This window comes from Leucoraja erinacea, chromosome 29 (assembly GCF_028641065.1).
Source record: "Leucoraja erinacea ecotype New England chromosome 29, Leri_hhj_1, whole genome shotgun sequence".
Lineage (NCBI taxonomy): Eukaryota > Metazoa > Chordata > Chondrichthyes > Rajiformes > Rajidae > Leucoraja > Leucoraja erinaceus.
In genome coordinates this window covers 4,124,222-4,139,553 of record NC_073405.1, presented here as the reverse complement: position 1 = coordinate 4,139,553, position 15,332 = coordinate 4,124,222, and the positions used below count along the sequence as shown (strand labels likewise).

At 48.3% G+C, this 15,332-nt stretch overlaps 1 protein-coding gene across 1 annotated transcript in view; it reads right to left on the bottom strand.

The window, feature by feature from the left end:
* Nucleotides 1–15,332, bottom strand: part of fbn2b (fibrillin 2b) — a 202,553-nt gene that overhangs the window by 15,302 nt on the left and 171,919 nt on the right. The window contains 7 exon segments of the mRNA XM_055658365.1: nt 1,078–1,200; nt 3,347–3,472; nt 5,675–5,881; nt 7,997–8,122; nt 10,798–10,929; nt 12,551–12,673; nt 13,533–13,652. Of these exon segments, the coding sequence (XP_055514340.1) occupies nt 1,078–1,200; nt 3,347–3,472; nt 5,675–5,881; nt 7,997–8,122; nt 10,798–10,929; nt 12,551–12,673; nt 13,533–13,652 (957 nt within the window).

Sequence of the window (15,332 nt, the reverse complement as noted above, 5' to 3'; positions counted from 1 at the left end):
GCTGAGTTTCTCCAGCATTTTTGTCCACCTTCGATTTTTTCCAGCATCTGCAGTTCTTTCTTAAACTAAATGACAGCTCTCTTCATGCAGTTCCCCCTCAGTAGGGTTGGACTATCAGCCTGAAGTCAAGGGTGTGGAAGGGCCTTGAACCTGTACCTACTGACTCTGAAGTGCAGCCAAAGAGCTGTGGCTATGGAAAATAGGTGCAGTAGTAGGCCATTCGGCCCTTCGAGCCTGCACCGCCATTCAATATGATCATGGCTGATCATCCAACTCAGTATCCTGTACCTGCCTTCTCTCCATACCCCCTGATCCCTTTAGCCACAAGGGCCACATCTAACTCCCTCTTAAATATAGCCAATGAACCGTGGCCTCAACTACCTTCTGTGGCAGAGAATTCCACAGACTCACCACTCTCTGTGTGAAAAATGTTTTTCTAATCTCGGTCCTAAAGGATTTCCCCCTTATCCTTAAACTGTGAACCCTAGTCCTGGACTTCCCCAACATCGGGAATAATCTTCCTGCATCGAGCCTGTCCAACCACTTAAGAATTTTGTAAGTTTCTATAAGATCCCCCCTCAATCTTCTAAATTCTAGCGAGTACAAGCCGAGTCTATCCAGTCTTTCTTCATATGAAAGTCCCGCTGGGTTACTCCAGATTTTTGTGTCTATCTCAGGCAATGGTCTCTGCTCTATAATATATGGCTTGGCTTTCGATATACCTCTTAAGCAAAGGACTTTTATGGAGTGAGACACAAAATGCTGGAGTAACTCAGCGGGAATGGCAGCATCTCTGGGTAGAAGGAATGGGTGACGTTTCGGGCCGAGACTCTTCTTCAGACTTTTAAGGGGACTTTTGTGGAGTGCTGGATTTCCCCCTTATCCTTAAGCTGTGACCCCTTGTTCTGGACTTCCCCAACATCGGGAGCAACCATCCTGCATCTAGTCTGTCCAACCCCTTAAGAATTTTGTAAGTTTCTATAAGATCCCCCCTCAATCTTCTAAATTCTAGCGAGTACAAGCCGAATATGATTGGTGCCCTGGCAACGGGTGCAGTGTCTCTCAGTGTCCCATTACCTCGACATGTCTTGCCATCTTCTTGCAGGATGTAGCCTCTTGGACACGAGCATTGGTAGCTTCCTTCCGAGTTCTTGCAGATGAAGTTGCATGGTTTGGGTGATTGGACGCACTCATCGAGATCTGTGTGGAAACGACAACAGGAAAGAGGCTAACTGGACGAGTCACACTGTACGTGTTCCCATGTATCAACGGTTGCCAACTGTCCCGTATTAGCCGGGACATCCCGTACATTGGGCTATAGACAATAGGTGCAGGAGTAGGCCATTCAGCCCTTCGAATCAACACTGCCATTCAATGTGATCATGGCTGATCATCCTCAATCAGTACCCCGTTCCTGCCTTCTCCCCATATCCGCTGACTCCGCTATCTTTAAGAGCCCTATCTAGCTCTCTCTTGAACATATCCAGAGAACCGGCCTCCACCACCCTCTGAGGCAGAGAATTCCACAGACTCGCCACTCTCTGTGAGAAAATGTTTTTCCTCGTCTCCGTTCTAACTGGCTTACTCCTTATTCTTAAACTGTGGCCCCTGGCTCTGGACTCCCCCCAACATTGGGAACATGTTTCCTGCCTCTAGCGTGTCCAAACGTACGGGACCGCCCTTGTCCCGTATTCGACCGCCACTACTCGGGTCGAGGGGACTGTCGGGTCGGAGCGCCGCGTCCGGCCCCGCCTCACCCGTCCCGACGTAGTGCAGCCCGTGGAGTGCAGCAGCAGCAGCTCGTCTCGCCCGTGGCCCCATTGGTCGGCAGCCCGGCCAGCTGTGCGACCTTCAGACCTTCGCTTACCGCCAACACCACCACCGCCTCTCCGTCTCACGGCTGATCATCGGTTCATCAGTTGGGCGGGGCGCCTGACTTTGTGCGTGACGCCCGGCATCCCAGTCTCCTGCCTTCTCCCCATAACCTCTGACACCCGTACTAATCAAGAACCTATCTATCACTGCCTTAAATACATCTCTCCACTGACGGCCTCCACAGCCTTCTGCGGCAAAGAAATCCACATATTCACCACCCTCCTCCTCTCCTTCCTAAAAGAACGTCCTTTAACTCCGAGGCTGTGACCTCTGGTCCTAGACTCTCCCACTAGTGGAAACATCCTCTCCACATCCACTCTATACAAGCCTTTCACTATTCTGTACGTTTCAATGAGGCCCCCCCACCTCCTCATTCTGCTAAACTCCAGCGAATACTGGCCTAGTGCCGTCAAACGCTCATAAAACGCTGATAAAAGCGAAAATTGTACAATAATACTCAGATATCCAGTGGGAGGATAAGCCTGTAAAGTTAATGCCCCTGTCCCACTTAGGAAACCTGAACGGAAACCTCTGGAGACTTTGGACAGGCTAGATGCAGGAAGATTGTTCCCGATGTTGGGGAAGTCCAGGACAAGGGGTCACAGCTTAAGGATAAGGGGGAAATCCTTTAAAACCGAGATGAGAAGAACTTTTTTCACACAGAGAGTGGTGAATCTCTGGAACTCTCTGCCACAGAGGGTAGTTGAGGCCAGTTCATTGGCTATATTTAAGAGGGAGTTAGATGTGGCCCTTGTGGCTAAGGGGATCAGGGGGTATGGAGAGAAGGCAGGTACATGATACTGAGTTGGATGATCAGCCATGATCATATTGAATGGCGGTGCAGGCTCGAAGGGCCGAATGGCCGACTCCTGCACCTAATTTCTATGTTTCTATGTTTGCGCCCCGCCCAAGGTTTCCGTGCGGTTCCTAAAGGTTGCAGGTGGTTGCCGGAGGTTGCAGGTAGTGGAAGCAGGTAGGGAGACTGACAAAAACCTCTGGGGACCGCACGGAAACCCCTTGGGTGGGGTTTCCTAAGTGAGACCGGGGCATTACAGGCGTTCAGTTCTAAGAATAAAGAGGATCATCTTTTTAAGGTAGGCAAAATTGCTGGAGAAACTCAGCGGGTGCAGCAGCATCTATGGAGCGAAGGTATTAGGCAACGTTTCGGCCCGAAACGTTGCCTATTTCCTTCGCTCCATAGATGCTGCCGCACCCGCTGAGTTTCTCCAGCAATTTTGTCTACCTTCGATTTTCCAGCCTCTGCAGTTCCTGCTTGAACATTGTTCATCGTTTTGTCTGTACAACTACTTCAATAAAGAAGCTGGAATACAGATGGCTGGAAGATCCGTTCTTTTGTCTGTGTAGGATCACTCCCACATTCCAGTGCAGTATTGGCAACTACATAAGCCTTGTAGTTTGGACATTGAAAAAGTTAGAAGCTGCCATCGCAGGCGATTTAACGGGTTCTTACCAATGCAGGCGGTAGCCGTTAAATCAGTGGTGTATCCAATTTCGCAGAAACAGCGGAAGGAGCCCATAGTGTTTATGCACTGTCCATTCTTGCACAAGTTCGGCATCACTCGACATTCATCGATATCTGTAACATACATCACATCATTTTGTTATGACGTCACAGGACGACACTATCAGTGGGAAGACCATCATTCTTCATTCCCCCAATTCTTATTGCAATTGGACTCAGGGGACATTTTAACACCATTTTCAGAGGGGGGGGAGATTTCTTTGCCAAAAGAAATGGTTAATCAGATGAGCTTTTATGACAATAAGTGGTTTCTCCTGAACTTCTACAGGTGTACAGCAGAGAGCATTCTGCTAAGAGGCTAGATGCAGGAAGATTGTTCCCGATGTTGGGGAAGTCCGGAACAAGGGATCACAGTTTAAGGATAAAGGGAAAATCTTTTAGGATTGAGATGAGAAAAACATTTTTCACACAGAATGTGGTGAATCTGTGGAATTCTCTGCCACAGAAGGTAGTTGAGGCCTGTTCGTTGGCTATATTTAAGAGGGAGTTAGATGTGGCCTTTGTGGCTAAAGGTATCAGGGAGTATGGAGAGAAGGCAGGTACAGGATACTGAGTTGGATGATCAGCCATATTGAATGGCGGTGCAGGCTCGAAGGGCCGAATGGCCTACTCCTGCACCTATTTTCTATATTGTGACCAGGTTGCATCGTGGCCTGGTTGGGCAACTTGAATGTCCAGGAGTGGAAAAGACTACAAACAGTAGTGCCCGCTACCTAGTTCATCACCGGCTTTGACTACCCCACCGTACAGTTCTCCCTGTGACCGCGTGGATTTTCTCCGGATGCTTTGGTGTAGTGATTGGAGCAGAATGAGGCCATTCGGCCCGTCAAGTCTACTCCGTCATTCAATCATGGCTGATGTATCTCTCCCTCCCAACCCCATTCTCCTGCCTCATCCCCATGACCCCTGACGCACAAATTCCTGTAGGTTTCCCCCCATATTCCAAAGGCGTGCGTGTTTGTAGGTTAAGTGTTCATTGTCCCTGGTGAGTGTAGGGTAGAACTAGTGGACAGGTGATTGTTGGTCAGTGTGGACTCAGTGGGCCAGAGCTGTATCTCTCAACTAAACTACATTTCAGCAATTGCAATTGGCTGTGTCGCTAAATTTCCACCTCTGTGAGTGTAATCACAGCCAGGCAGTGCTTGATGAGATGTTCCAGCAAACATCATTATTCTTCAACTCCAACCAGCACCAAGTATTGATCATTTATCTGACTGCTGATCAGGCCAGGAGTCTGGACTACCATAAACCCTATAGTGGAAATTCTGGCATTCTTTCACACTTCCAAATGGACCAGGTTTACTTAGAAACATAGAGAATAGGTGGGGGAGGAGGCCATTCGGCCCTTCGCGTCAGTACAGCTGCCTCCCCGACCTACGATGGGGTTACGTTCCGCTAAACCGAAAATATCGCAAGTCGAAAACGCATTTAATACATTGCAATCACGTGACCGGAAGCGGCGTGCGGCTCGCTGCCGAGCGTTTGGCGATCGTAAAGTCCAAATATCGCAAGTCGAAGCATCGTAAATCGGCGAGCATCTCTACGGCCATTCAATATGATCATGGCTGACCAAATCAAAATAAGTAAGTATTTTTATTGGCCACGTATTCACATACAAGGAATTTGCCTTGGTGCTCCGCCCACAAGTAACAACATGACACACAGTGACAGTTACGAATGACTCAGAAAACACTAAACATCAATAATAATAAAATATTAACGATAAAACACCATTGATCAAACATGTGAACCAACAAAATACCAGATCAAAGGGAGGCTACAGATTTTTGCCTGTTGAGTAGAGCAACTACTCGTGGATAAAAACTGTTTTTATGTCTGGCTGTGGCAGCTTTGACAATCCGGAGTCGCCTTCCAGAGGGAAGTGATTCAAAGAGTTTGTGGCCAGGGTGAGAGGGCTCAGAGATGATCTTGCCCGCTCGCTTCCTGGCCCTTGCAGTGCACAGTTCGTCAATGGAGGGAAGGTTGCAGCCAAAATCAGTACCCCGTTCCTGCTATCTCTCCATATCCGTTGATACCGTGAGCCCTAAGAGCTGTATCTAACTCTCCCGTGAATACATCATACTTGTTGGATATTCCCTTATCTAAATGTTATTCCCTTGTCATGTATCTATACACTGCAAATGCATATTCGATTGTAATCATGTATCGTCTTTCCGCTGACTGGTTAGCGCGCAACGAGAGTTTTGCGCTGAACGTCGGTACACGTGACAATAAACGTTTGTACATTTGCCGTACCTCTCCCATCCGTGGCATAGCCAGGTCCGTGCGGGCACATCTTCCTGTACTGGGTGGTTCCCGGCAAAGGGCACAGCTCACACTGGTTCCCCCACCCCCTGCCCCCGTTACAGCAACATTCCGATTTGGTGACCAGGTTACGGTTGGTGGACGACATCTGGCACATGGTCTGCAGCACTTCGACGAAACAGAAGCCCTGGCGATTATCTGGGATGAGAGAGGATTACAGGTAGAATTGGAGAGGCCGCCCACACAGCATAACTGGACGAAGTAGTTCCAGTGTAAAACAACATGAGAACAATGTGTGACAAATCAAATGTATTTCCTTCGTTAGCTGTGAATTGCTTCAGTATCTTAATCCTCTGTCAACTCAGAGAGAGGGCCTTGATTCTCCTTAGGACAGGCACTTAGATAAAAGACTTTCTTCCTTGCACCAGCTTTCAATTCCTAATCATTTATGAAACACATTGAGGTTGCTCTGAATAGGATATAAATGCATTGTAGCGTTTCCTCATCTAACCATGCCTCAATTTCTGCAGCAGTTTTTACTCGCACTAAATGATACTGGGTGAGACTGGGTTATATACGGAGTGCTTGTTTTGGGACTGCCGTACGCAGCAACTCCATAGACTGCTCGCAACTGATTCCTGGGATGTCAGGACTGTCTTGTGAAGAAAGACTGGATAGACTTGGTTTATACTCTCTAGAATTTAGGAGACTGAGAGGGGATCTTATAGAAACTTACAAAATTCTTAAGGTGTTGGACAGGCTAGATGCAGGAAGATTGTTCCCGATGTTGGGGAAGTCCAGGACAAGGGGTCGCAGCTTAAGGATAAGGGGGAAATCCTTTAAAACTGAGATGAGAAAAACCTTTTTTCACACAGAGAGTGGTGAATCTCTGGAACTCTCTGCCGCAGAGGGTAGTCGAGGCCAGTTCATTGGATGTATTTAAGAGGGAGTTAGATGTGGCCCTTGTGGCTAAGCGGATCAGAGGGTATGGAGAGAAGGCAGGTACGGGATACTGAGTTGGATGATCAGCCATGATCATATTGAATGGCGGTGCAGGCTCGAAGGGCCGAATGGCCTACTCCTGCACCTAATTTCTATGTTTCTATGCAACAGAGTTGGCGAGAGGAGGCGTGTACCACCTGGTGAGAGATTAAAGGGCCAGTCCCACTTGGGCGTCATTTACGTGACACGCAGATGGCACGCAAAGATTTTGTACATGACGCGCGCATCGTGCATCGTGACTCGTAAACGATGTCGCGTAAATTACGCGCAAATGGCGCCCAAGTGGGACAGGCCCTTAAGCCATTAATGTGGGACTAGGAAACACCTGGGCCACAGCATACGCTCACAGTAAGACATAAGGTGGCGGAATAGTAGATCTACTGCCTCACCTCACCAGGGACCCGGGTCTCGGCTGCTGTCTGTACGGAGTTTGCACGTTCTCCCCGTAACCTGCGTGGGTTTTCTCCGAGATCTTCGGTTTCCTCCCACACTCCAAAGACGTACATGTGTGTGGGTTAATTGGCTTGGTATAAAATGTCAAACTGTCCCTGGTGTGTGTGTGTGTGTGTGTGTGTGTGTGTGGTGTTAATGTGTGGGAATGGCTGGCCAGCGCGGACTCGGTGAGCCGCAGGGACCTGTTTCCTCTCTGTATCTCTAAACTAAACGGGTAAATTGAGTGCCTGTGATGTGGAGAGTCAAGGCCCTCTCTCTGAGTTGACAGAGGATTAAGATCTGGGGTTTTCAGCTCCAGCATGCCGTGGCAGTATTTGGACAGCCTCACTATTAGGCCGTTGAGTTCAGGCCACATGAAGATCCACATTACATCGAGATTCTCCGTATACTGGTTGCGGAATCACTGCTGGCTGGCAGCCAGAGGGCCCATCATGGAATAATTCATTTGATGGTATTCAATGTTTTTTCTGATTACTATCAGTGCTCCACTATAATGGGGATGGCACGGTGGTGCAGCAGTAGAGGTGCTGCCTCACAGCACCAGAGATCCCGGTTCGATCCTGACCTCGGGTGCTGTCTCTACGGAGTTTGTACGTTCTCTTTTTTCTCCGGGTGCTCCGGTTCCCTCCCACACTCTAAAGGTGCGCGGCTTTGTAGGTCAATTGGCCTCGGTAAATGGCCCCCAGAGCGTAGGATAGAACTAGTGTACAGGTGTCCGTTGGTCGGCGTGGACTCGATGGGCCGAAGGGCCCATGTTCACGCTGTTTCGCTAAACTAAACTACACATAAATAATCAAAAGCCTCCTGATATCACTCTGTACGCAGAGTATTTCACAGACACTGACGTTTTCCACTCACCGAGACACTCTGTCACTGATGGATTTTCCAAAAACCCTTCGTTACAGTCACACCGGTAGCTGCCCACGGTGTTAATGCACCGCCCGTTCTTGCAGATCCCCGGCTTGGTCCGGCATTCATTTTCATCTGGAAAAGTTCCAACAGAATCTTGACTAAAACGTTAAAAATAAATATCATGGACTTCTACTCAACACATTATCCCTGATCCCTCAGCACAGGAGTGTTGGAGTAACACAAAAGCTGACGGACAACACTGATGCTTTTTAACGTTTAGCCGGGCTGCAAATTTGCTCCACGATTAATTTAATTCAAACTAGACCAAGTGTCCGCTCCCCCAACACAATATTCCAGCGCTCACCCGTTTCCCCAACGCAACGTGGGGATGTGTGGGGGGCAGGGGGGCTGTGTGTGTGTGGGGGGGGGGGGGGGGGTGGGGGGGGAGGGGTGTGTAGGGGAGGTGGAGTGTGTGGGGGGGGGGGGGGCAAATGTTCGGAACTATGTGCATTGAAGTCTCTCTGGTTTGTGAGCTGTTGTCAGGAACGTGAGGTTGGAGAATGACCTTGAATAACGTTATCAGCAGCTGGTCTGTGAGTGGGATTGAGTTCCTTCACCACGGTGTTGAGAGTCGGCCGTGTTACATTCAAAGCATATCTGGTCCGCGATGGGATGTGTCACTCAAACTACACTGGGCCACGATTGGGAACGGTAACAGCAGTACCAGAACTTTCTTGGCAAAAGGTTCTAATGACCCCAGATTCACTGTTGTCTGAATGTCAAGACATTTCAGAACCAAATACTGACTTCATCAATCATCACCTCATGATGGAAACTCATTGAGCTGTGAACAGGCTGGCTTCTGGGAACTGCAAGACATGCCTAAAATGTTCAGAGCCCTTGGCCTGAACTCACCTGCACCTCTGGGGCCCAAATTAGATGTCAGGGCACGGACAGACTGACGTATATCAACCATCAGAGTGCCTACTATGTGTTTAATACTGCTCTAGAAGAGTGACAAAGGAGAGGCAAGATCGGACGGGATATAAATTTCTTCTCCTGCTAACAGGGACAGCCTCTCATTATCTGAAGGGGTAGCAGTAGACCTTTGTGTATTGAACAAGAGCACTACGATACGCTAGGACTTTATTTATCCCAGGAGGGACATTGGTCTGTCTGCCAACAGTCATAAAACGCAAGAAGATCCATGAAACATGAAATTAATGGGTCGAGTGGAAAGTCCAGGATAGGGGATGTGTAAAAGACTAGTGGGGGGGAGATGAGGAGTCAGTCTACCCCACGACAGAGGGGGGAGGAGTTGCACAGTTCAATAGCCACAGAGAAGAAGGATCTCCTGTGGCGTTCTGTGCTGCATCTTGGTGGAACCAGTCTGTTGCTGAAGGTGCTCCTCAGGTTGACCGGTGTGTGTCATGGAGGGGGCGAGCTGTATTGTCCAAGTTTATGGACAATAAACGCAGTTTGAGGAGCGTCCTCCTCGAGACCACCTGCGATTAATCCAACTCCACTCCCAGGGCAAAGGCCGCCTTCCTGATGAGCGTGTTGATTCTGTTGCCGTCTGCGGCCTTCGACCTGCCACCCAAACACATGACCGCGTAGAAGATGGCACTGGCCGATTGATAAAACATCTGTAGCATCTAACATCTGCGGACGTTTTGGTTTGATATATGGAAGGGTCGGTGCAGCAGTAACTCCTTTCCCTGGTAATAACTCCGAACATTATTCCGTGCAAGACACAGGGACAATAAATAAACATACATAGATTTTGTGGTGCGTTTTTACTTGGAGCTCCATTTTCTGGTGAAAGTTTCCATCAGCAGAGCCGGGTTTCCAACCCTGGAGACCTCCTCAAATGTGAGGAGCAACATCTGACCATGAGAACAACCCTCTTGAATGCACATATCAGACAATCACACAGATGAGGAAGGGTCTGCGCGCTCTGGAGAGGGTCCAGAGGAGGGTTACGAGAAAGATCCCAGGACTGAGAGGGTTAACCTATGATGAGCGTTTGTCGGCACTGGGCCTCTCCTCGCTGGAGTTTAGAAGAACGAAGGGGGGACCTCATTGAAACGTACAGAATAGTGAACGGCTTGGGTAGAGTGGATGTGGAGAGGATGTTTCCACTAGTGGGAGAGTCTAGGACTAGAGGTCACAGCCTCAGAATTAAAGGACTTTCTTTTAGGAAGGAGATGAGGAGGAATTTATTTGGTCAGAGGGTGGTGAATCTGCGGGATTCTTTGCCACAGACGGCTGTGGAGGCCAAGCCAGTGGATATATTTAAAGCAGAGATAGAAACTGCCTGGTAATGAGTTACAGTCAATCTTTGGAATAGAACACCACACGGTCACAACGGAGACGAGGAAACACTTTTTCTCACAGAGAGTGGTGAGTCTGTGGAATTCTCTGCCTCAGAGGGCGGTGGAGGCAGGTTCTCTGGATGCTTTCAAGAGAGAGCTAGATAGGGCTCTTAAAAATAGCGGAGTCGGGGGATATGGGGAGAACGCAGGAATTGGGTACTGATTGTGGATGATCAGCCATGATCACATTGAATGGCGGTGCTGGCTCGAAGGGCCAAATGGCCTACTCCTGCACCTATTGTCTATTGTCATGTGCTTGCAACAGAGATAGATAGATTCTTGCTTAGTACGGGTGTCAGGGGTTATGGGGAGAAGGCTGGAGAATGGGGTTAGGAGGGAGAGATAGATCAGCCATGATTGAATGAGACTTGATGAGCTGAATGTCCCAACTCTGCACCTATCACTGATGATGGTATACACAAGCAGACGTACCCATGCAGCCCTCTCCATCTGGTCTCCGCATCATCCCAGGCGGGCAGATACACATGAAGGTTCCAATGAGATTCTTGCATAACATTCCTTGGGTCTCACAGTCGTGTAATCCCTCGAAACACTCGTCCAAATCTGTAACCAGGGATAAACGCTCATCAGTAATGCACGCACCAGCCCCTCCGCCATCTGTTTCTCTCCCCGCTCACTATCATTTACACCACAGGGCATTGTTTTCTGGTACTTGTACACATACGGGCAAATCTTGAGGAACTTCAGAATTAACAAAAAACATTCATACACTCCCTAGTGTGAAGTGAAGGATAAATGTCTCAATCCTTCACACGCTAACAGGCACAAATTCACTTCCCGCCTCTCCACGTTTGACATTATTTGATATACAAATGTAATAAAAAGGAACGGCAGATGCTGGTTTATACCAAAGAGAGGCGCAATGTGTTGGAGTAACTCAGCGGGTCAGCCAGCATCTCTGGAGAACAAGGAACTGTGACGTTTCGGATGTGAGGAAAGGTCACCTACCCAGGTCCTCCAGAGAAGCTGCCAGACCTGCTGATTTAATCCAGCGTTTGTGTCCATCTTCACCTTATTTGCTGGTGTTCCCGTGATATGCTTTAGAATGTCTGTTGCTGCTTTTTGAAGACACTGTATAAACTGTGGCTGTTTTCACTGAGAGAACTTCACGATGCATTTCACCCACTCACCTGGGTGTAAGTAATGCTGTTTGGACCCATGCCAGTTTGAGGAATTGTTAAGTTTTTTTCCCTTTGGTTATTGAGACTGTGTTCACAGCTGAATGCGGTTTGCCACAGCTAATTTGTTACTTAGTCATCATTGCAGGGCAGGATCTGATTACATTGCGTTTGACCATACAGCTGGTATTGCTAATCCAGCCCCAAGTGTGTCAGAAGGAACTGCAGATGCTGGTTTACACCGAAGGTGGACACGTAAAAAGCTGGAGTAGCTCAGTGGGAGTTGGGCAAGTCTGGAGAAGGGTCTCGACCCGAAACGTCACCCATTCCTCCTCTCCAGAGGCACTGCCTGTCCCGCTGAGTTACTCCAGCTTCTTGTGTCTATCCAGCCACAATATGTTGGATTGTCATTGAGACCTGGAATTGGTAATCACTTCTGGAATTGGTCATCACAGCTGGTTTTACTGACACCACATCTGGTTTAGATATCTCCATCTATTTTCCTGGTTTATATTGATGTAGCAGCTTGACGATGGCAATTTGAGTAGCTGCGTTAATGTACAAAATGTTTTCCCATTCTATTAAAACACCCTCCAAGTTTTAACAACAATTACTTACAATATCCAATATACAGGATGTCCCGGCTAATACGGGACAGTTGGCAGCCCTAGTACTGGGGGCTCAGTGTAAACACTGCCACTCATTCATTCATTCATGCATACATTCATTCATCATTCATTCATGCATTCATACATCATTCATACATTCATTCATTCATGCATTCATTCATCATTCATTTCATTCATTCATCAGTCGTTCATTCGTTCATGCATTCATTCAGTCGTTCATTCAATCAGTCGTTCATCATTCATTCATTCATTCATTCATTCATTCATTCATCATGCATTCATTCATTCATTCATTCAGTAGTTCATTCATCATTCATTCAGTAGTTCATTCATCATACATTCAGTCGTTCATTCAGTCGTTCGTTCATTCATTCATTCATTCATTCATTCATCCATTCATAATCATTCATTCATTACCTCTACACATCTTGCGGTCCTCCCTCAGGGTGTAGCCTCCCGGGCAAGTGCACTCATAGGCGCCGTAGTTATTGATGCAGCGGAACGCACACAGCAGCGGGTTGAGGGAACATTCGTTAATGTCTAAAAACACAAACAAAAACACTGCCGTTAGATAACTGCCTTAAAGCTCCCAATGTGTGGGAAGGAACTGCAGATGGTGGTTTAAACCGAAGACAGACACAAAGTGCTGGAGTGACTCAGCGGGACAGGCAGCGTCTCTGGAGAGAAGGAACGGGTGATGTTTCTGGACCCAACCCCAAATGTCACCCATTCCTTCGCCCCAGAGACGCTGCCTGTCCCGCTGAGTTACTGCAACATTTTGTGTCTATACAAAGCTTCCAGTGACAGTTCTTCTGCCGATTAGATTATGCAGATGCCCACTAATGACAGAGATCATGAAAGGGAAATTCTCTATTCGAAAATCCAGCCATCATTTGCAGAATTGAACATATTATTTGCTCACTCCACATCTGGCCCGCGAAGGGGTCCACATCTGGCCCGCGGGATGATTTCCCCGGTGCCAGAGTGGGCCGCAGCTGTCCGTGGTGCCGGATTGGGCTGAAGTCGCATTTTGCCCGTGAGCTCAAATGAGATTGAGTTTTCTCACAGAGAGTTGTGAGTCTGTGGAATTCTCTGCCTCAGAGGGCGGTGGAGGCAGGTTCTCTGGATGCTTTCAAGAGAGAGCTAGATAGGGCTCTTAAAAATAGCGGAGTCAGGGGATATGGGGAGAAGGCAGTAACGGGATACTGATTGGGGATGATCAGCCATGATCACATTGAATGGCGGTGCTGGCTCGAAGGGCCAAATGGCCTACTCCTGCACCTATTGTCTATTGTCTATTGAGTTCAAATGAGTTTGACACCCTTGCCCTAAAACATATACGGTGTGGGTGTTATTTTGTCCTGAGTGTCAAATTAATTCATCACAAGGGTTGGCTTACCCTCACAAGTTGCCATCGGTCCTGGTTCAAATCCATCGTCACATTCGCACTCAAACGCTCCAATAACATTGATGCAGGTACCATTGCCACAAGGATTACCGATGCTGCACTCGACAATATCTGGACACAAACAGAGACAACACGTTAGCCCCAGTGTAAACAAATGTGGGCGGTCACGGTGGCACAGCGGTAGTGTTGCTGCTTTACAGCACTTGCAGCGCCGGGGACCCCAGTTCGATCCCGACCACGGGATAAACTAAACATCGTGAGCAGACTGGAGGATTGCAGATGGGGCCAGCAGGGTGAGCAGCAATGGAGAAAGACCCGGAGCAGAGGATCTATGAAGTTGCCAGTAAAATAAGGAATGAAGGAGAGAGCAGCAGAGGAACTTCGGAAAGGAAAGCAGAGTGGGAGATACAGTCATATGTTTAAAATTAACAGTTTAGTTTAGAGATACAGCGTGGCAACAGGCCCTTCGGCCCACCGAGTCCGCGCTGACCCACATTAACACTATCCTACACACTCTAGGGACAATTTTACACTTACACCAAGCCAATCAACCTACAAACCTGTACGTCTTCGGAGTGTGGGAGGAAACCGAAGATCTCGGAGAAAACCCATAGGGTCACGGGGAGAACGTGCAAACTCCGTACAGACAGCACCCGTAGTTGGGATCGAACCCGGGTGTCCGGCGCTGCATTCTCTGTTAGGCAGCAACTCTACCGCTGTACGCGCCACCGTGATCGCACTATGACACTAGGCTGAAAAAGTTTCATTTCCCACCCATGACCCTCCCCATGAGTCAGGTCAAGTTCAAGTTCAAGTGAGTTTATTGTCATGTGTCCCTGTATAGGGCAATGAAATTCTTGCTTTGCTTCAGCACAACAGAACATAGTAGGCATTGACTACAAAACAGATCAGTGTGTCCATATACCATAATATAAATATATACACACATGAATAAATAAACTGGTAAAGTGCAAATAACAGAAATGGGTTATTAATAATCAAAGTTTTGTCCAAGCCAGGTTTAATAGCCTGATGGCTGTGGGGAAGTAGCTATTCCTGAACCTGGTTGTTGCAGTCTTCAGGCTCCTGTACCTTCTACCTGAAGGTAGCAGGGAGATGAGTGTGTGGCCAGGATGGTGTGGGACTTTGATGATACTGCCAGCCTTTTTGAGGCAGAGACTGCGATAAATCACCTCGATGGATGCCTCATCTGTTAACTTCCACAAGGCAGCCCGCTCTATGTGGCAGGTGACGCTATCCGAGAGATACAGCGATGGGGCCTCCGCACCAGACTGTTACTTTGCAACGTCCTGGAGAGTTGATGGATGAAGGTGCTGGAAGCATCAGATGACCAGCTGTAGTGGGCGGCCTGAGGGTGGTTTGGCCACCTCTTGTGACCAGATGCTTCCCACAATCGCACGGCTGTTCAAGGCAGTGTGGGCGTGACATTAGCTCAGGATCCTGACGTTATTAAGTATAGATCACAGCATCATGCCAATCTCAGCATAGCAGAAGCCCATTATACACGAGCCCACAGTTAGCTCCACATCAGAGATCTCCACTCCCTGCTCATTTCCCTGCAGTTTTCTGGGAACCTTCAATATTTTCCTCCTTCAAAAGTCATTTTCTCTCAAGCGATACAGATACAGATACAGCACGGAAACAGGCCCTTCGGCCCACCGAGTCCACGCCGACCAGCCATCGCACTAGCACAAGCCTACACACACCAGGGACAATTTACAATTTTACCGAAGCCAATTAGCCGACAAACCTGCACGTCTCTTTTGGAAA